We start from the raw sequence: 24,650 nt of genomic DNA on the forward strand, positions 1-24,650 counted from the left end.
AGGAATCCCATGAAACTGGAGATCTGTGAGAACACCTGACAAATCAGAGGAGATAACAAGCAAGGACGCTCAGCTGCTGACCCGCAGACGTCCGTATCTGCTTTACAAGGCTTTTCAGCGCTGACGATGCAACACACGACTGAATCAAAAGTCACAAATCTTTGATACATTTAAAAAACATGGTGGTCACAGTTTGTCCTCAGCAGCTGAAGACATGTCTGAAAGACATGAAAATGTAAAGTAGCAATCCAGGAAATTAAGACTTTTCTTTTATTTAATAACAACCTAACCTTCTCGGATGTTTACAAGAAAGTTTGTGACATTAGGTTTGTTTCAGCTGATTAAAGATTAGAGTTTAAACTCAGACAGTGTTGATGCAAAATTTGTCAAACTGACATTAGAGCAAATTTTCTGGCAAACTTAGGGTTAAACTTCAACTTGCTCAGCACTAGGTGTCACCCTCTCTCTCTCTCTCTCTCTCTCACTCACACACACCAACTTGTATATCTTTGTGAGGACACATCATGGATAATGTATTCCACCGCCCCTTACCCTAACCTTAACCACAACTAAGTGCCTTAACTGAATCCTAACCTTAACCTAAACCCAGTTCTAACCCTAACTCTGAGCCAGGTCTTAGCCCTGAAAAAGCCCTTTAAAGTTATGGGGCCCACAGACAAAATGTCCCCACAAGGTCAAAATGTCCACAAAGGTAAAGACATGAAGTATAAAGACACACAAAGGGTTTCAGTTACTGCAACCTAAACCAGGTCATATCCCTAACCTTAACCGTAACCAGTTATAACTGCCTAACTTTATATTTTTATCATTTCTACAGTATTTTATTGTTTTATTCTTTGTTTTGTAAGTAGCATGTTGCTATATTTGATTTAGCTCTGACGCACAGCTGTTGTTGTTTATAAAGTGCTTTATAAATAAAGTTAGATCAAACCAGTAAACAATGAACCACAACCAGTCAATAACTAACAACTAACACTAACTGGACGTGACCACACACACGCGTGCTTCGTGTCAAACTTTAACTAAGTTAGCAGTGACGAGGCCAGGCGTTGGTCCATGTGAGACCTACAGACCCACAGACCTAAATGTCCTGACACAAACCAGACCAGAAAATGTCCTAACGACTTGACAAAACACGCTCGCGCGCACGCGCACTGCGGTGACTTTCAAGCGGCGAGAACGGCGCGTGCACGGCGGAGGCGGACAACAGGAGCCTCTCCAGAAACAGGAAGTGGCTTAAAGTCGGAGCAGACTTGAGCAGAAACGGACGAGTCTGAGTCGTGTGTTGTGAGTCTTTCTCACCGCAGCGTCTCTTTTTTCACAATAGGGGAAACTTTAACGTCGACAACGACAGCGAACGCTTTTTATATCTGGAAGCTTCACGGAGATAAATGTTGATGAGAGCGGAGAGCAGCGTGTAATCACACATTCAGGTGAGCGGTCTCTCTCTCTCTGCTGCCTCTAAAACACTCTGCAATGTCCTCGCCTTATGTTTTAGTGACATACTAAATAGTTGTGCAGCGTCGCAGACTTTTGTTTTAACGTTTAAAGTGAAAAAGGACAATCTTAAAGGCACACTTCAGGTTTTATGGAGTGTTGTAGTGTGAGGTGTTTTCACATTATCAGCAGTGTCTGAGTGTTTCCATGAAGCAGGCACACACACACACTCACTCACACACTCTTACTTTCTCTGATATGATATTTCAGGAATAGTTTAGCTGCATATTGAGCACACACCACAGTCCTCAGAGACAATCAGCAGTTTTTAAATGATGGCACACAGGAGTTGTTGATCCCCCATTGCCTCCATCAGTAAGGTGTCAGTGTTGTGTCTACAGTATTATGGAATCCTGTACCTGTGTGACTGACCAGCATCAGCTAAAAACAACCATTTTCTGTGCAAACTGTAAAAGCCGGTGTCGTGGGGTTGTTAAGGGTGAGATGACGCTGACCTGTTGTTGTTGTTGTTGTGATTCCAGGATGGGGAACAGCAACAGTGACCGCTCCACCGGGAGTCAGAGTGAGAGGCCGTTCAGAGATGGACAGCAAGGCGGCAAAGACGCACGTCCCAACATCCTGCTGGACAGCACGGAGGACGCTGACCTGTTCCAGAGCTCAAAGGTAGAAAAAGAGCCCTCATGTTCTGGACTAAACCATTATTACACTGGGCAACATGAATGAAACCCTGAGTTGGGAAACACTTGTTGATTATTGAGTTTTTATCTGTGTAATATTAAAAACCCTGTTTTTCTGAATGAATGAATAGAATTTTATTAAAATAGGGACAATACAGTTAAAATAGTTCTAATACAAATAATGCATCTGATGTGCTGTATGTAGAGGTTATAGCTATTTATGCTCGTTCATGCTCAAACATGTCAAAACTACACTAAAACACACAACTACATGCTAAAATGACATGGCACACAATAACAACTATCAAATAATAATATAAAACATAATCAGTACAATAAACTATGATGAAATTGCACTAAGCCAAATAAATTAAATATATACCTAAAGCAATGAATGGGTATGGCTCTGTTTTTCTTTCAGCCAGCACTAAAACCTTTGTTGTAAACAGTTTTATTTCTGATATTAATTAAATTTTGGTTGACGATGCATTCCAGAGTTAATGGATTGTCCAAATGTGGTTTCTTTTCAGGTTATTGTTGGTGCTACAGCACAGAGAAACACCTGTATGTATGTAGTTGTACTGGATCAGCCAGTAGGAGTGTCCTGCTCTCTCTGAGATGTCCTGTGATTGGTCACGGCCTTCCATCACATTTATTTACAAGGCCGTAAACAAAGGCCCAGAAGATGTGCAGAGGTGTTTGCCTCTCTAAGTTGACTAAAAATAAATAAACATGTTGTCCAATGGAGTGGAACAAAGACATTTGTTCAGATGCATCTAGAAAAGTGGCTGATGTTTTCCAACCTATATTTAAAATTAACATTAATATGGTTTATTCAGTGAATTCCATTGTGTTGTAACAATGGTTCTAAAGAGGAAGCAATGATAATGTGATCATTTTAATAGAAAAAAAACTCAAGGGTAGTTCCAACTGAATACATTGTCACATTTTTATTAAAATGAAGGATATGAATGAAAATAAAACTTGTAGTGTAATATGTGGAGAGGTTGGCAGTAACTTAAAACTGGTGCAAAACAATGGCAAAACGCAACAAAGGTCTATTCATGAACCCTTACTGATGATACTTTGATGTTGTCCTGTCCAGGCTCCACAAGAGATCCAGGAGTTTCTTGACTGGCAGCAGGACCTGGAGAGTGAAGGTAAATGTCCAACGCTTGCCAGGCCCACTGTGTTCAGATGGACCGGCGGCGCCAAAGAAGTCTTTGTGTCGGGCTCTTTCAACAACTGGGCCACCAAGATCCCACTCAACAGAAGGTAACGCGACTCACAAGCTTCACAACTTCTCACATCTGAGCGGTGTCTCGTAACAAAAACTCTCTCTCTCTCGAACCCAGTCAGAAGAACTTTGTGGCAATCGTGGACCTGCCAGAGGGAGAACACCAGTACAAGTTCTGTGTCGACGGTCAGTGGACTCTGGATCCGACTGGAGTGAGTGAAACCTACATTATTGTTTTCACGGCTCTCTCAGAATCTTCCCATTCATCACCATTCACGACCTTTGTGTTTACTCCCTCTCTCAGGCTGTGGTGACGGCTAAAACTGGAACAGTCAATAACCTAATCCAGGTGAAGAGGACTGACTTTGAAGTCTTTGATGCCCTCAGGATCGACTCACAGGACTCTGCTGCTGACATCGCAGGTAGTCACGACACCTGGATTCATTCATTAAAAACCACTCTCTACATATCATAGTAAGTGTACTAAAAATCCCACATGGTCTCAGCGTGGCTCGGCTCACCTTGCTTCAGCGCGGTTTAGGTTGCATCTCCACTACAGAAAAAGTGCCTCCTCAACGTGGGCGGAGTCATCACTGCACGGCTGCATGAAACCGCGGTGACTTAGTTGTACACACAAACGAGTGTAAATGTTTTTAGGATGGTTAAGTCTTTTTAACTGATCTACAGTTTGGCATTGTTCGGCTTCATTCCTGTGTCGGACGGCCAGACTGCTGCCCACTGATTGGTCAGAGTGCCGTCACAGGAAGAGACGTCCGACACAACAATCAAGCCGAACATTGCCGAACTGTAGATCAGTTAAAAAGACTTAACCGTTTTAAAAAATGTGGGTTCATCTCCAACAATTACCAGGGAAATGTCTAAAATCTCTTAACAAAGAAGTCTGGTGTATTTAGCGACAGACTGCTGAAAGCCTGCGAATGGGGCGGGACCATGTAGTGGAAAAGCGGCATAAGGTAGCCTTGGGAATGTCAGATCTAGAAAAGGAGGTGACACTGAGTAGAAGTCATGTTTGAGGAGAAGAGTATTAATGTGGATGTGATGATGTGATCCTTATATCCCAGACTTGTCCAGTTCTCCTCCCGGCCCCTACCATCAGGACGGATACGTAGTCAAACCAGAAGACAAGCTCAAGCACCCTCCTATCTTACCTCCCCACCTGCTGCAGGTGCTGCTTAACAAGGACACAAAGGTTTCTGTAAGTTCAGGCCCGACGCTCGCTCGTCTTTTAATGATTAATGACTCTTTTGTACACACGCTTTGTTGAAATCCACCCTGTGCTCTGAACCTCAATCAGTGCGACCCGACGCTGCTTCCAGAGCCAAACCACGTGATGCTCAATCACCTGTACGCTCTCTCCATCAAGGTAACTTTTCACCTTTTTAACTCTTTTGTGTAATCGAGGTTTAAGTCTGACAACGTCTTTTTGAATGGTGTAAACTTCAGCTGTACGACACAAGTGTCTTTTCACGTGTGTGTGTGGTAAAGTCATTGCTTTACACAAGCTACTCACATTAGTATTTTATTAATCATTTTAATTCCCCGCCACTATAATCAACGGTTAAGATAACTGCGTCATCCTGAAACATGATCAGGTTTCCATCAGCTTGTTTTATGCTTATTTTCAATTTGTGAATAAAAACACCAGAATGGAAACACACTTTTTTTTTTATAAAAGGTCTTAAAATATCACATTTAAGTAGCAAATAAAAGTTGATGTTTATGAATCTGCCAGAAGAATACATGGACTGTTGAGAAAACCACAAAGAAACAAATATTACTACAGTAATGAATTGAAGCGGCAACAAAACGGCACCACTGGCTTTCTTCACTACTACTGCCACCTACTGTTTATCTCCGGGAACTAACTCTCAATATTTGCTTTGCAGCAGTTTTAATTTAATTTAAGATTTATGTGTCTTTCTTCTATCAAGTGCTCTGATGCCAATATTGGAAAATAAGCTAACTTAGATCAGCAGCAGGTGGCGCCAAAGTGCTCAGAATGATACTTGACAAAGTAAATAAAGAGTGACAATAGCTACATAGCAGAGATTCATTGGTGGTTCAGTTCATTAAACCAGTGACACAGTAACACAGATGTGGATTGAACTGATGGAGAGGTCTTGAGACATTCGGCCTCCTCTCGACCTCTGTATCCACCGCTTCCTTTTATTTTCAGCTGCATTCATCGTTGAGTGAACTGTGACGGCGCTGCTCTCTGTCGTTGTGTTTCAGGACGGTGTGATGGTTCTCAGCGCGACACACCGATACAAAAAGAAGTACGTGACCACGCTTCTGTACAAACCCATCTGACCCCGCGGAGAACCCGGATCCGCCTGCTTCCACACACACACACAGACACACAGCTGCTGCCTGGACCGTTTCACTGAAACTGCAACTAAATATCGTCCTGATATCACTTTATCAGCATTTCATCTTGTAATCTCTGAGAATGTTTTTGCGTAATGTTAAGTTGCGCCACACTTTGTAACCGCAACCTAAAATGTTTATTTACCGTTTGTGTCGAAACAGAAGAAGAAGAAGAAAAATGAAGTTTCACTGTAACCTCAGTGTCAGGACGTGCGTGCTTAACTTAAACTTTAATTTAAGTTTTTTTCTCAAGCTAAAAGTTAACACTTTTTAAAAGAGAGACAAAAGAAACCACCATACGTGAGATAACAGATGTAAGGAAACAAAGAGGCAACACGACTCTTTATTCCCTATTGCACAAAATCCAACTTCTTGTATGCCAGTGTTTTTATTTAAACAATGACCTTAAGAAATAAACTTTTTTTTTGAAAATCACAGTATGACAAACGATCACCATGTGTGTGTGTGTGTGTCGTTGAGGTTGAGGTTGAGCTTGTGTGACTCAGTCGACACAGTGGACTTTGGAATCCAGGTCCTTGTTTTCGGGGTTGTACGCGGTCCGAGCGAAGCAGTGAGCCGCCACACGGTCGCACTCGCACACGGCAGCCTGGCACTTATCGTTGGTCGCTGCACGGACACACCGGTCATGTGATCAAAATGTGATTATTGACAACTGAGTTGTTATGTCCACAAACCAAAATGATTAATTTTTAATGATTTCTTTGTTGTCCAGAGCAAAGAAATTAAGAATTTACTCACATTTTAATTTCAAGTAGTTGTAATCGATTAATAATCGATTATTTGTTTCAGCTCTAAATACAATTGTGCAATGTATATTAAAAAATAGGGTAACACTTTATATTAAGGAACACATATTTACCATTAACTAGCTTACTAACATTACTCATATTGTTTTTTATTTATATATATATATATATATATATATATATATTAATTTAGTATGTGCTTAATAATTACTAATAAAGGGCTAGTATGCTACTTAGTAAGCACCTAGTTAAAGGTGAATGTGTTCCTTAATATAAAGTGTTACCATAAAATAGATAAGTGAAGTTATATGTAGTTAAATACACATATTTAAAAATTAGTTTTAATCTAATTTTTCCATGTTTCATTGACTCTTGTATAAAGTCTGCAGAAATAATCCAAATGTGTCTCCAGCGTCTTCCTACCTGAGCACGTCACCTGTCGGCTCGAGCAGGTGAAATCATAAACCAGGACGTAGGGGAGGTCAGCGATGGCCGTGCATCCCGGCACCTTTCTGCTCGCTTCGTAGCATTTGTCGTGGACTTTGCAGCACCTGTGAACACAGGAGGAAATGGTGCATTTGAAAGAATGAATATCTTTATTACGGTTTCATTCATATAAAAAGTTAAACATGAAGTGAATTCATTTAACACAATTATGCCAATAACCAAAAAAGCAATAGGAATTATTTTTGCTTCTCCTGTGCAACACTATGAAAAAAAAACCCAGGAAAATCAGAAATATAGAGAAAATACATGAAGCAATGCACTTACAATGATAGTACTAGACTTCACTTTGCATTGTAAGATGAAGTTATTTTACATGTCATTCATTTACATATTTCGTTTCATCGTTGAGTCTGTTCCATATGGAAGAGGGTTAGGGCCACACCTGTAAAAAATATTTGAGTTCTGACTTCAAACTCACTTCTGACTTTATTCTAAGAATTTCTGACTTTATTCTCCAAATTCTGACTTTATTCTCAGAATTCTGACTTTTAAACTCAGAATTCTGACTTTATTCTCAGAATTCTGACTTTAAAACTCAGAATTTCTGACTTTATTCTCCAAATTCTGACTTCAAAACTCAGAATTCTGACTTTAAAACTCAGAATTTCTGACTTTATTCTCAGAATTCTGACTTTAAAACTCAGAATTTCTGACTTTAAAACAGAATTTCTGACTTCTCTAAATTCTGACTTTAAACTCAGAATTCTGACTTTTCTACGAATTCTGACTTTAAAACTCATAATTTCTGACTTTATTCTCAGAATTTCTGGCTTTAAAACTCAGAATTTCTGATTTTAAAACTCAGAATTTCTGATTTTAAAACTCAGAATTCTGACTTTAAAGTCAGAATTCAAACATAAATAATCCTTGTAAATTACAATTTCTTTCTCTTAATTTAAGGAATGTTTAAAAGCAAACTGGTAGTTTTATTCACCACACAAAAAAATGATCTCTAATGTTTTAGAATATACAGTGTCTCTGAGAAAATCTAGTGGATTCCAAATATCCAAATGTATCTATTATTCTAATTGCTCTTTTCTGTAGTTTAACCCTAACCCCATTTCTGTTTTTAGTTCTTATTCTAACATGAAATCTTTGGAACGTCACGTCTCCCTACATGTCTAATTCATCCTTGGGCGTCCCGCTGCCACCGAAGCCACACCAGCAGCCGTAGTTGTTGTAGTCCAGAGGGTTGGTGCCGGGCTGGGGGCACGCGATCATCTTCCCAAACTGCCACAAGGCCTTGGGCAGCAGTGCACCGCTGCCGAGGCAAACTGACAGAGAGGCAGGGTGAGTTGGTGTCCCAACACAAATATCAAATACTTTCTGACTCATTCGTCCTCTATATTAAGAGTCCGTCTTACCTGTGAGCAGCAGCAGCAGCAGAGGAGCTGTCAGATTCATGGTGGCAGGCAAAAGAACCCAAAAGTGTGTGACAGCTGGCTTTTATAGAGTCCGGGGGAAAAGCGGAGATAAGACGGGGGGAAAACACAGATACAGTTGTGTGTCGCACCTGTGCTCAGGTCACTGTTATTAGCATTACATACAATTCGTTTCAAAACCTCCTGCTCTAGATAAACAGCTCCACTTAAACAAAGTATTGCAGCAGAAGCCTGTTTGAGCAAAAATACCTGTTTGATCTTCTTCCCTCTGGCAGGCGTTACAGAACACTGTACACCAAAACTGCTAGACACAAGAACAGTTTCTTCCCCCAGGCCGTCACATTACTGAACACTTGACCAGTTTATTTGTTTATTTATCTATTCACTATCTGCACTTTATCGTTTATATATATATATATATTTTTTTTAAAATAAACCGGACCTCTGGTCACCTTTTTTAATCACTCTTGTCAAATGTATGTTAAGTTATGTTGATGTCTATGTTTCATTTATAGCGTGTGTTTGAAAAACCGGAGTCGAATTCCTTGTATGTGTTACATACTTGGCCAATAAAGCTGATTCTGATTCTGATTCTGATCTGATTCTGATTCACCGTATTAACGCTCATTGATAAGAAGAGCCAACAGTTGTGCTGGGAAAACCGTCGAGGATACGTTTTAGTGAGTCGTAAAATAAAGCTTTGGATTCATTAAGTTGTGATTTAGTAGTGATTTATTACATCTTTTGTGAATAATAGTCAACGGATCCTTTATCCTTTAATTATGATCCTTTTATAACAATAATAATAATAATAATAATAATAATACATTTTCTCAATTTTAAATTCCACCAGTAACTGAGGATTTGTTGGCACACAGAGCGGGGAATACGCCAAAGACCGCGTGACCTCAGTGAGGTGCGATCGTGACCTCAGTCAGGTACAGCAAGTCTTTTTTCTTTTGATCTTTCACATAATGTACATCATAATCTCCTTATCAACAAACTCTCTTATCGATGTATTCCTGTAACCCTCGCCTGAACTTGGATTTTCCACTTCTCGGATTTAAAAAAAGCCCCTGTGAAGTAACTTTCCATTAAACAGCTGTTTAAACACGCGGCTCTTCCCATGATTTTCCGACAGGACCTGTGCCAAACACTTTGTCACACGTGTAAAACGTGCAGCAAGTGACATTTTTACGTTTTCATCTGCCAGAAACTTTGTCTGACTAAAGCTACGATCAGCGTGACAAAAGTGTAAAAGTTGTATAAAACTATTTGTGTCATATTTGCGACACAAGTTTATCTCATCAACACGATCAATTATTTCCTTTAAAAGCTGTTGCATATGATCTGATGCCACCACTGAAACACTAAGGTGTAGAAACTGTTTTGGTGCCTGTACCACAAAATGAAATAAAAATTGAAAATATTAAAAAGAATTTGTTAAAATGAGCAAAACGTATCAAATAATACACAAAAAATATCTCATAAACATGTTTAATAAGCGTCTTAGTTCCAAAAATGTAGAATTTTCTCTTTTTTTCACGTGTCAGACTTTACAGGGTTCTAATTAGTTTGTTCTATTTTGGAATATGGAGGATTTGGGCATAATACGTGTTGCAAAGAGGTGGAAAAAGTTACTGAAGTATTCTACCTGAGTAAAAGTAGCACTATTTTGATTGAAGTTTGTTTAAAATGCACTCAGATAAATGAAAAACCTACTCAATGACAATAATGTAAGTAAATGTAATTCATTATTTTCCACCATAGGATTGGTATTGTGTCATAAAAACACAATAATAATGATAATAATAATGATATGAATAATAATAATGATATTAATATTAATAATACTACTACTACTAATAATAATAATATAATATAAATAACCAGGAGTCTGAGGAGCTCAATCTGAGGAAAATAGAAGTTTGATTCACTTAGATGAAGCAACTCAACCCAATTAACTACCTAACAAATTTTAATTTTCATTTTAATTTAAAACATTTAAAAAACCTTTCAAAATGACTGCCAGAGACAGTTTAACACAACCCAAAAGGATTATGAATGAAATGCATTTATTTAATTTTAGTATTATTTTATCTTGTTTTCATTTTTATTTCAGTTAACTAAAACGTCTTTTTTTTTTCAATTTTAGTTAATTTTTAGTTAAAATTTTTAGTTTAACTATAATAACACAGAAAATGTGCTCGCACATCAAAAATTATACCTGACCGAATATCTGTTGACCACCAGAGGCACACTTTTCAGTGTTTACATGTATGTACATGCAGTTGTTTACATATTGTGCCTGCACGTATGTAAATAAGCACAGAGTGGAGGTGGATACATTGCATAATGTACACAGATGGAAAGACTCGTGGTCATTGGTCAGAAGGAGCCTCTTGTCAAGGTCGCCCGTCAAAATAAAAGCTTTCCCACTTCACTGCTCCACATCATCCACTGCAAGATGAATCTCACTCACTGCCTGGCCGTCGTGCTCCTCAGCCTCCCGGCGCGTAAGTACTCCGCCTCATCGCTCAGGTCTTGCGGGGCTCGTACATGTCGTGACGCTTTTGTCTTCGTCTGCAGTGCTGGCTTTGGACAAAGCTGTGTGGCAGTTCAGGTCCATGATCCTCTGCACGGTACCTGACAGCTGGCCGGTGCTGGACTATGCCGACTACGGCTGCTACTGTGGGCTGGGAGGCTCCGGCGAACCTGTGGATGAGCTGGACAGGTGAGGACACAACGAGTGTGTGTGTGTGTGTGTGCACTGAGGATGGGTTAAAGGCGACATAGACCGGAAGCTCCAATTAACGCTGCGTTTGTGTGTGTATCTGCGCCATTACCTCGTTCATGAAACCCTAAAGTTTCAGAACAAACAGTTCAGCCACTGCTGAGAAAATAGGGTTTTATTGTTTTCCTGGGCTCTGCGAAGCGGATTGGCACTTCCGTAGGTTGATGATGTCATCAGTAAACCTCACCACTCCTCTCACTACCGTAGCACCTCCTGGTGCGGGCACTAGTCCGGGCACATCCGGTTGCGTACATTTAACCGCAGAAGAAGAAGAACTACTCTTGTTGTCGCTGCTGAGATGCAGAGCATCCACCGTGCCAGAGGGGGAGCTGTGTATCTGAGAGCTGGCCTATCTATAACGTCACTTCCAGGTACCTGGCCAATCACGGGACAGTGGGAAAGCTCTCGTTGGCTGGCCAATCACAACACAGTCCACGTTCTGGGGGTGTGATTTCGCTCTAAAACAGCGCGGCTGACAAGAGCGTCACTGAGGAGATATATTGATCGGCTCGTTTGCAGCGATTAGGAGGTTTTTAACCATGAAAACAAGTTAATATATGTAAGTAGACCTCCATAACTAACATATATGTGTGATACAAGCATTCTATGTCACCTTTAAATACAGAGGTCACATTCGCGATCACTCACGTGCAAAAAGAACTCACGTCAGAGTGAGTCATGTTTCCTCAATTGGACAAAAACAACCTTACCAAATGCACGTGTGCTTGTCACATGACCCACTGCTGTTTTTGGCGTCCATATACTATTATTATTTTTCTTGATTGTTCCCTGTAGTGCTTTTATTGAGTGTTTTATACATTTTTCTATCATCTATTGTCCTAATGTTGTCGTATGATGATGTTGTCACGTTTCCCAGCTTTGCCTGCGATGATGTCACAGCAGGGCTGTGGAATTCTGTGTGCACTCATTTGATTCGCTTACATTTAATTTAACGACACACGCAGCCATTTAAAAACCCTCCTAAAGACCCAAGCGCGTAAGTGGCTGTGTTCACTTCCTGCGTCTGCAGATGCTGTTACATCCACGACCAGTGCTACAGTGAAGCCATGCAGCACGATTCCTGCTGGCCCATCCTGGACAACCCGTACACTGAGCTGTACAGCTACAGCTGTGACGAGGCCTCCAAGACGGTCACCTGTCTGAGTGAGTGTCGCATGAAAGCTGTCTGTGTTGTTCTGCACGTCTGTCTCCCTAACTGACGCCTCCGCTCTTTCCCAGGCGACAACAACAAGTGCGAGAAGTTCATCTGCGAGTGCGACAGACAAGCGGCGATTTGCTTCGCCAACGCGGGCTACGACGAGTCCAACGCCCACCTCCCCAGTCACAACTGCAAGTAGCTGCTGAGCTGATGGTGAGACTGCACCACCATCACTATTAAAAAAAAGAATCATCACAGGAGATCAAGTGCTATTGTATTGCTTATTTATTGCTGTGCCAAATGTATTAAAGACATGTTATAAACCTCACTTGCGTCAGTCTTAATTCACTCATGCCCTGCTTTCACAGATGTACTGGTACGACAGGCTACAGTCCGCGTCATTCCACAGCTTGCGTCGGCGGTACTCGGACGGGTGGAGTTGCCCGCAGTCCTCTCCGTTCTCTCTGTAGTCCCAGTTGTCCGGCTGGCCTTTGTCCCAGAAACTGCACAGAAAGGAGGAGGATGATAATAATTGTATTATAATCACTCATCATCACGATTAAATCTTGATTTTTGACACCGCTTTAACGCAGTTTTGAACGTCTTTCATTGACACAAAAGCAAAAGGATAGGTAAAACATTCAATCTTAAACAATATACATTTATATTGGTTTTTTTTTTATATTGCTATTAACCTTTAAACTCATTTTAGTTGCCGGGCCACATAAGACAAAATTTGATCTCAAGTGGGCCGGACCAGTAAAAAAAAGTATAATAACGTATTAAAAAATCTTTTTACAAAACAAACCTCAAATTTCTTGAAAAATGAGTTTACACATGTGCATTACGCACAAAATATTTAGTCACAGGTATCTTGAACTGATAAATATAGCATTTAATATAATTTCTTTTAAAAAAAACATCATGCGGGCCGGATTGGACCCTGTCGTGGGCCTGTTCTGGCCTGCGGGCCGTACGTTTGACACTCCTGGTTTATATAGTCTTATATCCTGTTTTTTTTTGTTCACCAAAGATTTAAAAACACATTTGCACTGGTTTTGAATTCTAAATCTGCAGCCCAGTTCATGTCTCTATTACGTCGGTGTTGATTTGAAATCAGTGCCGTCCACCCAGCTCCAGTGTCCCTCATGTTCTCGCTCCACAAGCCCAATCCAGTAGTGGGTTCTGAGTTCAACAATTCTTGAAATGTAGTCCTGGTAATAAAAAGAGGTTTTGTTGAGTGTCTATGTGCATATACAGTATTGGTGGCCTGTGTACCAGTCGACGGGCACCTAAACCTCACCAGCTCCTCCACATTGTTGAGGACGAGCAGATGTCCCCCGTGTGCACGGCACTGCTCCTCTGCTTTGCTCCAGGTGGCAGCCGTGGTGGACAGCAGGTAGCAGCTTCTCTCGAAAGACGACCACCCGTCCTTACATGTTCCTGGCGTGACGACGACGATGACGGTGAAGATTAAGACGGGTCAGACAAACGCAGAACTGTTGTGCTCTTGGTGTATTTTGTGAGTTTTTACCTCTCACTGGGGGGAGTTTCTTCAAGTAGGCGCCCTGCTGAGGTGTTCCACCTTTTATTTTTGGAAAGCCACAAAAACAAACGGGCTGATTCAAACGTCAACAAACACCTGCATCCACAGAAAAAAAACAAAAACACTTCCTCACCAGCAGAGATGATTTTCTCCAGGTGTAATCGGACCTCGGTGATTTCCTGGTTTAAGTTGGAGACTTTTGAGATAAGAAAACTCTATTTACAAGGGTTGTCATATATAAACGAGTCAGGGTTTTTGTTCTGATGTGTTTTTCATCGTCGTACATTTTATCCCGGTGACCATGAGCAGAATCAGCAGCAGCAGCACCAAGATGCCATAGAGGCCAAGAATCTTCTTCCTGTTCAAACCTAACAACATGGACAGACTCAAAGATCACTTCTGAAAATAAGAATCAAAATCAGCATGCATGTGTGCATGTCTTACCTCCATGTGTGGGCTGTGTATTGGGCTCTCCATGGACAGAGCTATTCTCAGGGTTATCGAACTGGTGAAACTGATATTCCATTTCTAAAAGAAGAGATCATCGGTCACACAGGTTGTTTATAAAAAGTAAAAACGCAGAGTCATATTGAAGAACTGCCAGATACTGAACATTGAAGTTATCTTGGAAAAAGGGGCAGAAGCACCTAACAATTCTACAGCCATAAAAAATGTTGTTTTTTTTAATGGTTATATTGTCATTTGCAGTCTCAAATAGGTTAGAACTAATAATTCACTTATTCAGTCCATGTGTCTCCGAGTGCACAAGTCAATAATCAGCTAAAACTGCTTTGTTTGTTTTCAGACTAAATAAGTTAATGATTAGTAGCTCCATAAATTCACTTATATACAAATAAGCATATACTTTTAAAGAGTTTAAAAATGTTTTCAGGCAGGCGGGTTGAAAGCATTTCTTCCTTTAAGTGATGTTATAAAGGAATTCATTAAAACCTATGGACTATGTAGTACAGTAATAATAATTCTATGTATAATGTGCACAGTGTATATAATGCACTTTTCTCCATAGTTATGAATTAGAATGATTAAGTAGAAAAACTGATTGTCACTGTCAAAAATAAAGGGAACATTTATCACTCACCTTTATCCACCGACATCACTCGTCTCTGGTTGGACCCTGAACACGAGATCACAGTGTTTCAAGCGATCAATCCTCATGCATTCATTTATTTATTTATTTATTTATGCATCAGGGACCATGAAGATTTACATCTCATTATATACTGTAAGCTTTAATTGTACCACTGTACAATAGGTTTTTGCTTGAGCGTTCATCAAATTCTTATTTATAATTAATGCTGCAGTTACAACAATCACAAATACATACAAATATGGGAAGAATCCTTTAGCTGGGTTTATCCCTCTAAGACAAGACAAAAATGTATTCATCTGTGGAGCTAATTGCTAAAAACAGTGGTCATGCACTGAGCTCCAAACACATTTTTAATTTTTGTTAAGAGGGAGCTCACACAAATAAACAAGGATAATTAAAAAAACAAATACAACTTAGATCAAGATAAAAGGACAAAAAGATAAAAGGATACAGCTCATTAAAATAAATAAAAATATACACATATATATGTTTACATACATTTTTATATATATATATATATATATATATATATATATACATACATACATACATACATACATGCATGTGTACATTTTGGTTATTTTTTAACAACAGAAATCTAAGCGTCTGTTCTCCACCGCTCGGGGGCAGCAGAGGTTACAGGCGAATCTATAAGCCTGACTTCCGGCCTCTGATATCGCAGAAAGGAAAATGGCGGCCCTTGGACGCACCGCTCGATTGTTGCTGAGGTCTTCTTTGACTCAGGCCCAGCGTCAGCTCTCTGCCACGGCTCATGGTGGACACAGCGGGCTAGGTAACCGGCGAACTCTTATAAAGACCCACTGGTCGTTTTGTGAATTTACGTGTTTAACACCTTTTGTTTTAACGGTGACCTTGCTGTGCTACTGCTAGCATTAGCAATAGCGTTTCATTCTTGGCAGCACAAACACACGCTAGACTTTAACACATTCACTTTCGCTTGTATTGTCCCAGTAACCACACTAACTTCTATATACGGTCATTTATAAAGTATTAATGCGATGGTTTGTGTTTATTAACTTGCGGGTGCGCTGTCACGAACAGCACGTCCTGCAAACTGCCGCTCCAGTGTCACTTAAGGTCAACGAATTCAGTTGTATTGGCCAATAATAGATTTTCAACTCTAATCGAATTACCAATAGATTACACAATGAATGAATGACTGGAGGGAGATCATTTTATAACTGAGAGACGAAGAGAATTGTGGAAATGAAAGTGAACGCTTATATTTAGCAAATATTATGTTTGCTTGCATAGAACTCCGGTAAATTGTTGTATAAGGAGTGTAATAACCATTAAACATGGTACAAAGTGACACAAACGTGGTAGAAGTGGCATTAAGTGTGTGCTCCATGTTGTTAAATGTATTTGAGAGAGATTGATGATTATGTCAGTATTATGTCAAGACTTTCAATTTCTGTGCTCCTGTTAGAACTGAAGAGGAGCATTTGTTGTGTCATTTTTTGAAATCACTTAAATTTGTGAATTGTTTTCCATTGCTCTGGAATAATCCTGTTACATTCATATCAGGAGCAGGGTCAGCATCCTGGAGTCGTGTTTTTACAATACACACGATTCTCCAACACCCTTGGAATGAAAGGGTGAGGTGTTGGACGGTGCAAAGTCACCATTAATTGTTGCTGTATTTTACTTGTTGTACAATTGAAAGGCTGAAACAAGTACCCAGCAAGTATAAAGCTCATGAAAGTTTTTTAAAAAGTTAAAACATCATCGGCTTAAGATAACATAAGATCCAGATAACATTGTCCATGTGTAGGTGGTATACTCCTTTCTTATTGCCCATGGTTGCATTACACTTTGTGCCAATATATCAGTACATACGTGTTTTACTTAGCCGTGTGCATCATCAAACCCTGGAGGAAATAAGTTAAAGAATATGTTAATTTGTATTGTCTTTCCAATGCTTTGTTTATTAAACTAAACATTGTTTTCGTTCTCTTATAGCTGCGAAATGGAGGATGCTGAGTTTCCTTATCGCTTTACCTGGTGTTGGAGTGTGCATGTTGAACATGTACCTGAAACAGCAGCAGCATCATACCCATGAACGGCCAGAGTTTGTCCCATACGCCCACCTCCGCATCCGCACCAAGGTCTCACTTTGTTACCTCACTTTACAAGTTGTCAGTCTTATGTTTCCACTGCGATGTTTCGACTAAATGATGTGTTCTGTTTTGTTCCAACAGCCATTTCCATGGGGAGATGGCAAGAAAACCCTTTTCCACAACCCACATTTGAATGCTCTCCCTGATGGATATGAGGGCGATGAGTAAAACCTCCCTCCAGACGTCGTCATCACAGGGACCAGACCCTCAGCGTTTGTTATCGGACCACACTCACGTTCACAGTTTACTCCTTTTTATTCTCTCCATTTTACCTCTGTGCTCTCTCAACACAGGGCACCCAAAACCGACCATTTACTTTTCACTGGACCATAAAAAAAAACCAAAATGTCCACTTAAACTGAATGACGTAAATTAATAAAGTAACTATTAAATACCTCTGTTCATGTTTTGTCTTTGTTGATGTGGTGCAGATTGTATTGTCATCTCTTTTTTTTTTAGTAAGATCTCTTTACAGAAGACATTTGACATGGGAATAGGAAAAAGCACACGTGTAAATTAGGGTTTGCATTTCATGGTTCGGGGTTGTGGTATCGTGTATGCAGACTCACTTTGGACACTGTAGTATTTGTCCTAAAAAAAGTTCTCTGAGATGAACCACACTCACCTGAAGCCTACTCATTTCAACCACACGGGTGATTCCACATATGTAAGAATCATTCTCTGTTAATGATGCACTCCACACTACTGTGACTCACTGCACCAAATGATTTAAGTAATTTTTTGTTTTGCACATTATTATACAAAAATAATGGGAAAATGTAAAGAAACAAAACAAATATTGTCAAATGGAAATCCTTTGTCTAGGTGGTAACTTATTGGATGTATTGTTTGTGCTTTGATAACTAATTGGTCACAATGCTTATTATTCTACATTATTAAGTGGCAGGGGTGGCACAGATGTGGTCGTTTGCTGCTGTCACTCATCTGCTGTAACATTTTAACATGCTGTGCATTTGTCTTTGGCAAACCACGGTTGTAATGAGTAGTTATGTGAGTAATTGCTGCCTTCTGTAAGCCAGTTTGGTCATTCTCGTCTGACCTCTGGCTTCCGCAAAGCCACGAGAACTGCTGCTTATTGTCTGGTTTCTCTTCTCTAGACCATTCTCTGTGAACCAGAGAGGCGGTTGGTTGTGTGTAGAAAAATGACTTTATTTAACCTCCATTCTGATGCTCTGTTGTCTTGACCATCTTAATACATTGAGGTGCTGCCACGTGATTAATTTTAACACTAAAAGCAGTCAGTTGCACCTGATGAGAGTGCAGTCGTTTATATTATTCAAATGTCCTCACAAAGCTGCAAACACCGTTCATATTTCAAGTATTTTCCCTGAAACGAAACATCTTGGGGTGGACGTGTTGATAATCTCCTCTCCCACGTGACTCGCTTTATCCTATAGACTCCGCCTCTTTCGCGTGAACGCGCCATAAACCGAATTAGAAAATCCTGGGTTAACAAAGCTCACCGATTTGTACATAACCCGCCTCATGACACCGGTTTTCCTTCCCCGGTTTCTCTCGCTCAGACATCAGTTGGTCATTGAACGCGCGTCGTAACGAACCGTCGTGTCGGCGGAGCTCGGGTTTGTCTCGTTTCGCGACCGTAGGTTACGTTTTGATTACTAAATCTAGCATTGAAACATCTCGGATAACTGTGCGCGCCGCCTGAAAGGGGAGAATAATCGCACGCCGAAACCCGGATCACAGTCATGAACGCTGAGAGAGGTGAGGCGATGTTGTTCAAACTCCACTCTGACGTTGTAGAGAGATACGGTTTTTATTTTATTTTATTTCAGACACATTTGACAACATGTTTGAAAAGGAGAAGACAGAAGTATAAACTGATATGTTCCTATGACACACAACTCAATGTATAGACTTTACTTTATCCCATCACCAAATATTTTCAGTATTATATACAATATTCCTAATTTGAGCTGAAACAATTACTTGATTAATCGATTACTAAATTAAACTTCAACTATTTTGACGGTTTTTTCACGATTAGAACAAGATTTCTGATTGTTTCAGGTTCTTAAATGTGCATATTTTCTGGTTTCTTTGCTCCATATAAACAAATAAATCATTAAAACGGAATCATTTTTGGTTTGTGGACAAAACAAGACGTTCGAGAACATCATCATTTTCCAGATTTGACAAACACTGATCAAATTTAATTTTTTTAACGTTTAATCATGAAAATAATCGACAAATTATGGAAATAATCGTTAGTTGCACCTCTATTCCTCACTGTCCTGGATTAAACTGCTGTTCTTCGTCCTTATATTTATTTAAAATGTTTATTTATTTGAATGGTCAAACTAAACTAACATTTAGAACGTTTGTGACCCTCGCATGAATTTCTCTGTTTCATAGATTATCAGATGATTCGAAAACTGGAGAGGGCACACTTCTTCAGCACCAGAGAGCAGGAGATGATTCTGAAGCTGTATGAAGAGGAGCGGGAGATTCTGACGGCCAAGTCCAACACGACCAGCGCCTCCAAACTCCGAGAGGAAGCCTGGCAGAGGATCGCTGACCAAATCAATACGTAGGGACACGTTTGTGGACAGTTTACTTTACTTCTGCATCCTTCCAAATAAAGAAAGAAAAGGAAAACGCTCAAATTCTGGTGCATAATCATGTTTTCATGTGTTCTAATTCACAGGGTGTCAGACAGTGGTTACAAGAGGACATGGCAACAAGTTAAAATCAAGCACAAAAACATTGTCCAAACAGGTATTAAGAAAACGCATGGCTTGTGATAAATGAACACAATTTTACTACTACCTGGATTGTTGACATTAATAAATAAAGACCTGGGAATCTGAAAACAAGTATCGTTGTAAATCTTCTTCCCTGTAACATTTTAATTCTGTCCTTGAAACAGCGAAGAGAAGACGCGTGGAGGTGATGAGGAGTCAGGGGGGGTCGGCGACGCCGTCGCTGCACTCGGCCGAGGAGGACGTGCTGCTCCACAAAGACAACAGGCTCCGAGTGGAGGTCCTCGCCGGAGGCTCCTGTATAGACCCGCTGATGGGATCTGACAGTTCATTTATCAGCGGTGAGTGTTCACATTGACAGACAGTCTGGGTTTTTTTTAATTTTATCAACAGACCTCAGAACCATATACTGATCACATGACCGCCAACAGAGTTTGTTTCCTTAACCTCAACATGACAATGTCTTGTTTTTGTCCATGAACCAAAACCTAAAAACTATTCAATGTTAGTGATTTCCTTTGTTATGTGGTGCAAAGAAATCAGAGGGAAACATCCCACAGCTTGTTTCATATAAAACAACTGAAATTAATGTATCAATCAAATATTTTTTTAAACCAGATAAAAAAAAAACCATTGAAATCAAGACCTCTTGCACAAGCGTGACCTGGCAGCAGCGCATGTCATGGTTAATCAAAACAGGGAGATAACAGTTACAAAACAAACATTGAAAAACACAAAAGTGCAAGTACATAGACAAATAAAGTGCAGTTGAAGAACACAGGCGCTGTTCAATGGATTCCTGTTGGCGGCCTTTTAAGGAAATGTGAAATAAATGTTGGTCATTTTAGTTCAGTTTGGACGGTTTTATTCCAAGCAGAGAAACTGAAAGGTAAAAAATGTAAATGTAAATATGAACAAAGGATTTTTGTAATCACACTTTGTGTCGTGATGCTAAACTGTCCCTTAAACTGTCCCTGTCATGCCACTACAGTGTCCGGACATCCCATGCTCCTCCTGCCCGTGACTAAGACGGAACCAGAGAGCTTGAGCGGCGACGAGACAGATATGAGCGATGCACATTTTGAGGGGGTAAGTGCTTCTGAACATCATTTAAATAAAAAAAAATAAATAAATAAATGTAAGTACTTCATCATCACGACATCATTTGTTTTTTTTTGTAGGATTTAAACAGTAGCAGCTTTCAGGAAATGTCCAACTCAGCAGCAGGTGGCAGAGGTGCAGAGGTGAGGTCCATGTGTCACAGTCGTGGGAACTTGACACTAAAATGACACTAAAATAATCATGAAGAGCGACGACGACGTGTGTGTGTGTGTGTGTGTGTGTGACGTTCAATGTCTTTCACAGACGCAGACAGAGGACATCAGGGCCCTTTACTGCTGCTACCTCAGGAAAGAGATGGAGAACCGCGACCAGCTGATGGCGTACAGAGCTCTTAAAATGAGGAAGTTGGAAAAAGAAATCTTAATACTCGATAAGCAGCTCGAGTGACTATGTAAAAAAGGTTATTATTATAATAATAATAATGATAATAATATAATATTTAATATCCAACTCCACACAGCTCAGATCTGCATTCAAACGTCCACAAAATATTTATTTAGCCAGAAAGTGGACTCGAGGCACAGCGAGGCGAATACAATAACCAAGGGCTCATACGTGGTGCTGCCATAGTACTGTTGGTTTCCATGACGATTCTGTTCTTACAACATGTTTTTAGTCACAGCCAGGCAGAGGCACTTAAAGGTCCGGTGTGTGAGAAATAACGGGAAATCCTCTACTCACAAGTGCATCATTAAACTACAGTGGCCTTCACATACCGGAGAGGATTCAGGGGCCGTCCACACGGAAACAGGTTTATTCTGTCTCTGTTTATGTTATTTTTATCTGTTAATGTTAAAAAAAAACAAAAAACATTTTCTTCTCTGTTTTTGGTGTAGTGTTACAGCGCCACTCACAGTCCTGGCATATGCACTACAGCGCTTTGAGTTGTTTTTGGGGTGGGGTGGGGTTTCTGTGTGGGCGGAGACATTTCCTGAAAAGACTGTTTACGTTTGGCTCCGTTTCCGTGTGGGCGTGGCCTTCGTTTGCATTGTTAGCTGTAAAAACACGGCAGCACAAGACGGCGGCCTCTGTAAAGGAAGGGCCTTGCCTGAAGTACTTATAAAATGAAATCTGCCATTAAATTCATTTCTGCCATTAAATCCCTGCATACGACACTAGCCCTTTAGCACACACACACACACACACACAGCAGACTAGTGCTTTGTATTATTCCTCCATTTAACGACAAGTTAGCCTAAAGAAAGTTGTTTATATGTAAATCCTTTACAGTCATTGACAGCGTTCATTGTTTTGTTTTTCATAAAGTCTCGTCTTTTGGCGCACGGGTAAAATTGAACCTAGTTGGCGAGTGAAGATTCTGAACGTTTCTGTGGTATAACGTATAGAATGTGCTTGTGTGAAGTCTAGAATACACTACTTTGTCCTTAGCAAGGTAAGACACTAAACATTTACACTTAATTATTAGTTTGTCTGTAAACATGATTCAAAAAGCACAATACTGACCTTTATTTCTCATTATCTCTTTATTTACATTTTACCATCAACACTTTATACTTTCATCTCTTGTTTTTTTAATGTATGTATGAATGTATATATATTTATGTATTAGTGCAGTTGTAAGCTATTCCATTATTGTTTGAATTTCTTGTCGTTTGTATGTATTTATTATTATTTTCGTTTGAACCACCGACAAAACTGAGTCGTTTGTGATTAACATTAAACGAGATGTTGATGATGTGACTGTCGTCTCTGTCCACCGTCTGCTCATACAGTGCACATCGCTAGTTACGGGATATTAAATCTACAGTTTACTGATTAACTTTGGTCGGATAAGTATAAATTAGATGTTGAATAAAATCAGCTTGGTGAAATCCTGTGGTGTCCACTTGCCAAGTCTTCACATTAAACCACTCTTTTACACATTACAATTAGATTAGACTAAAAGCCTACTAAAATTATAGAACAATATGCCATCAAGATTATTGCAATAATAATGTTTGTGATAGTATTTCATAGATGTCTTTATTGTTTTGTCTTATTACTTTTGCCTCATGTGAGCTATGTATTTTATTTATTCTGTCTTTTATGAATTATTCTAACAAGTTGGTCCACTGTGGTTATTTTTTAAAAATGTTTTACATATAAAGTTGAATTGGATCGAAGAATTTCAAAATAAAACGAATGTATGATGCAAAATGAATCTATTAATACCAAAAAATTATGACTTTATATCATTTGGAGGGCCACATGAAATAAACTGGAGGGCTGCGTGTGGTCCGTGGGCCACTAGTTCGCGACTACTGCAGTGCATGGAGAGCTGTCTGATTTTACCATTATAAAACAAAACAAACAATAAAAAAACATTGATTCCTAGAATAAAACGGTCAGATGAATAGTAGATTTTTACATGAATATATAGTAAACCGGAACAGGAAGCTGAATAATCTGGTTCCTGCATGTTCATACTGTTCTCAGTGATATTTTAAATTAGTTTACTGTATCACTTGTGTTATTTTATTATTCCAGGCGGAAGGGAACAGTGTAAGTGCGCCCTCTGGTGGCAGCGCAGTGGCTCTGCAGCGCTACTGTGTTCATACGACACGGAGACTTGTGTTGATTCAAAATGATAGAGTTTATATAAAAACATGTTTCCTTCAGTCTGTCTGTCGGTCTCTCTGTGACGGTGTTTTCTGCGCGCACACAGACACTGTGTGTGTGTGCGTGTGTGTGTGTCTGCTGAGCGGATTACACACAAGCAGCCATTGAGCCGTGCGCGTTCACGCTGATCCACTCACTGTAGGCATTTCCAATCGAGCACCGAGAGGACGATTGATCCGGATTGGTTCGCAGCCACACAAAGAGAAGAAAACAGTAAAATAATCTGATCCCACGTTTATTGACATGTAAATATTCTTACTGTGATTCACTCACACTTTCATTATTGTCATTGTTATAAAGTAATAAAGTAAAGTTTATAAATAAAGTAAATAAATATAAAGTTTAAATTTAAGTAAATAAAACACATTTATTTCACTACAGCCTGTGTAGTCATAGTCATAACAATACATTTTAGTGAAGAACTGACAGCAGCTGATCATCATCATGTACAGTACAGTACAAACACACAACAGTGACGTTGCAAGTGTTTAATATTTGTTTATCTTTTATTACTCTTGTTTTTTATATCTATAGTTAACTACTTCTAATAATTTGCCATTTACACAATTGATACAATTTAATACATGAATGGTTTTATTTCCTTTGAAACACTTTATGTTTTTTTTGGAAACAAAATCCTCCTGGCCCTGGAAACAAAATAAATAATAATACTAATAATAATATAATGATAATAATAATAATAAAAACTGAATCTGAGAAAAAAGTCCAAAAAGAATTGAGTCAGTTGTTTTAATTTTGTTTCCTTTTTTTTTAAAACATGTGGCCCTAATGTTCTTCTGTATGTTTTTCAAACTCAAACTACTCCTGTAGCTATTATTAAATAATTTTAGTTTCCCTTCAGTGAAAACATCACTATGCCACATATTAGTTTATGTACAAGTTTGAATGTAGAACAATTTTAGTAGACGTTGCCTTTTCAGTTAACTTTATTTTATTTTAAGTTCAAAACTGTTTGGGTT

At 39.5% G+C, this 24,650-nt stretch overlaps 6 protein-coding genes across 6 annotated transcripts; 4 read left to right on the plus strand and 2 right to left on the minus strand.

Moving 5' to 3' along the window:
* Positions 1 to 1,208: 1,208 nt before the first annotated feature.
* On the plus strand, positions 1,209 to 5,948 carry prkab1b (protein kinase, AMP-activated, beta 1 non-catalytic subunit, b). The gene is made up of 8 exons (XM_044026361.1): positions 1,209 to 1,454; positions 2,001 to 2,142; positions 3,262 to 3,431; positions 3,512 to 3,605; positions 3,698 to 3,815; positions 4,476 to 4,609; positions 4,709 to 4,777; positions 5,647 to 5,948. The coding sequence occupies exons 2-8, from the start codon at positions 2,002 to 2,004 to the stop codon at positions 5,722 to 5,724; spliced, it is 804 nt and encodes a 267-aa protein (XP_043882296.1). The 5' UTR covers positions 1,209 to 1,454; position 2,001; the 3' UTR covers positions 5,725 to 5,948.
* Positions 5,949 to 6,096: 148 nt separating this feature from the next.
* On the minus strand, positions 6,097 to 8,509 carry LOC122769655 (phospholipase A2, minor isoenzyme-like). The gene is made up of 4 exons (XM_044026363.1): positions 8,420 to 8,509; positions 8,173 to 8,329; positions 6,972 to 7,099; positions 6,097 to 6,408 (listed from the first exon to the last, which is right to left on the minus strand). The coding sequence occupies exons 1-4, from the start codon at positions 8,457 to 8,459 to the stop codon at positions 6,284 to 6,286; spliced, it is 450 nt and encodes a 149-aa protein (XP_043882298.1). The 5' UTR covers positions 8,460 to 8,509; the 3' UTR covers positions 6,097 to 6,283.
* A 788-nt stretch (positions 8,510 to 9,297) lies between these two features.
* Positions 9,298 to 12,978, plus strand: LOC122769657 (phospholipase A2-like). The gene is made up of 6 exons (XM_044026365.1): positions 9,298 to 9,375; positions 10,803 to 10,953; positions 11,027 to 11,171; positions 12,262 to 12,395; positions 12,471 to 12,603; positions 12,759 to 12,978. Exons 2-5 carry the CDS (start codon positions 10,803 to 10,805, stop codon positions 12,587 to 12,589), a joined length of 549 nt encoding a protein of 182 aa, XP_043882300.1. The 5' UTR covers positions 9,298 to 9,375; the 3' UTR covers positions 12,590 to 12,603; positions 12,759 to 12,978.
* On the minus strand, positions 12,658 to 15,065 carry asgrl1 (asialoglycoprotein receptor-like 1). The gene is made up of 8 exons (XM_044026367.1): positions 15,036 to 15,065; positions 14,381 to 14,464; positions 14,221 to 14,304; positions 14,070 to 14,132; positions 13,925 to 13,975; positions 13,694 to 13,833; positions 13,489 to 13,604; positions 12,658 to 12,893 (listed from the first exon to the last, which is right to left on the minus strand). The coding sequence occupies exons 1-8, from the start codon at positions 15,049 to 15,051 to the stop codon at positions 12,740 to 12,742; spliced, it is 708 nt and encodes a 235-aa protein (XP_043882302.1). The 5' UTR covers positions 15,052 to 15,065; the 3' UTR covers positions 12,658 to 12,739.
* A 651-nt stretch (positions 15,066 to 15,716) lies between these two features.
* On the plus strand, positions 15,717 to 17,582 carry LOC122769656 (cytochrome c oxidase subunit 6A, mitochondrial). The gene is made up of 3 exons (XM_044026364.1): positions 15,717 to 15,840; positions 17,031 to 17,176; positions 17,270 to 17,582. The coding sequence occupies exons 1-3, from the start codon at positions 15,738 to 15,740 to the stop codon at positions 17,354 to 17,356; spliced, it is 336 nt and encodes a 111-aa protein (XP_043882299.1). The 5' UTR covers positions 15,717 to 15,737; the 3' UTR covers positions 17,357 to 17,582.
* Positions 17,583 to 18,626: 1,044 nt separating this feature from the next.
* Positions 18,627 to 21,845, plus strand: LOC122769653. The gene is made up of 7 exons (XM_044026362.1): positions 18,627 to 18,931; positions 19,583 to 19,757; positions 19,875 to 19,945; positions 20,097 to 20,270; positions 20,921 to 21,018; positions 21,111 to 21,173; positions 21,295 to 21,845. Exons 1-7 carry the CDS (start codon positions 18,916 to 18,918, stop codon positions 21,436 to 21,438), a joined length of 741 nt encoding a protein of 246 aa, XP_043882297.1. The 5' UTR covers positions 18,627 to 18,915; the 3' UTR covers positions 21,439 to 21,845.
* The last annotated feature ends 2,805 nt before the right edge of the window (positions 21,846 to 24,650 follow it).

The sequence above is a fragment of the Solea senegalensis genome, linkage group LG5 (assembly GCF_019176455.1).
Source record: "Solea senegalensis isolate Sse05_10M linkage group LG5, IFAPA_SoseM_1, whole genome shotgun sequence".
Lineage (NCBI taxonomy): Eukaryota > Metazoa > Chordata > Actinopteri > Pleuronectiformes > Soleidae > Solea > Solea senegalensis.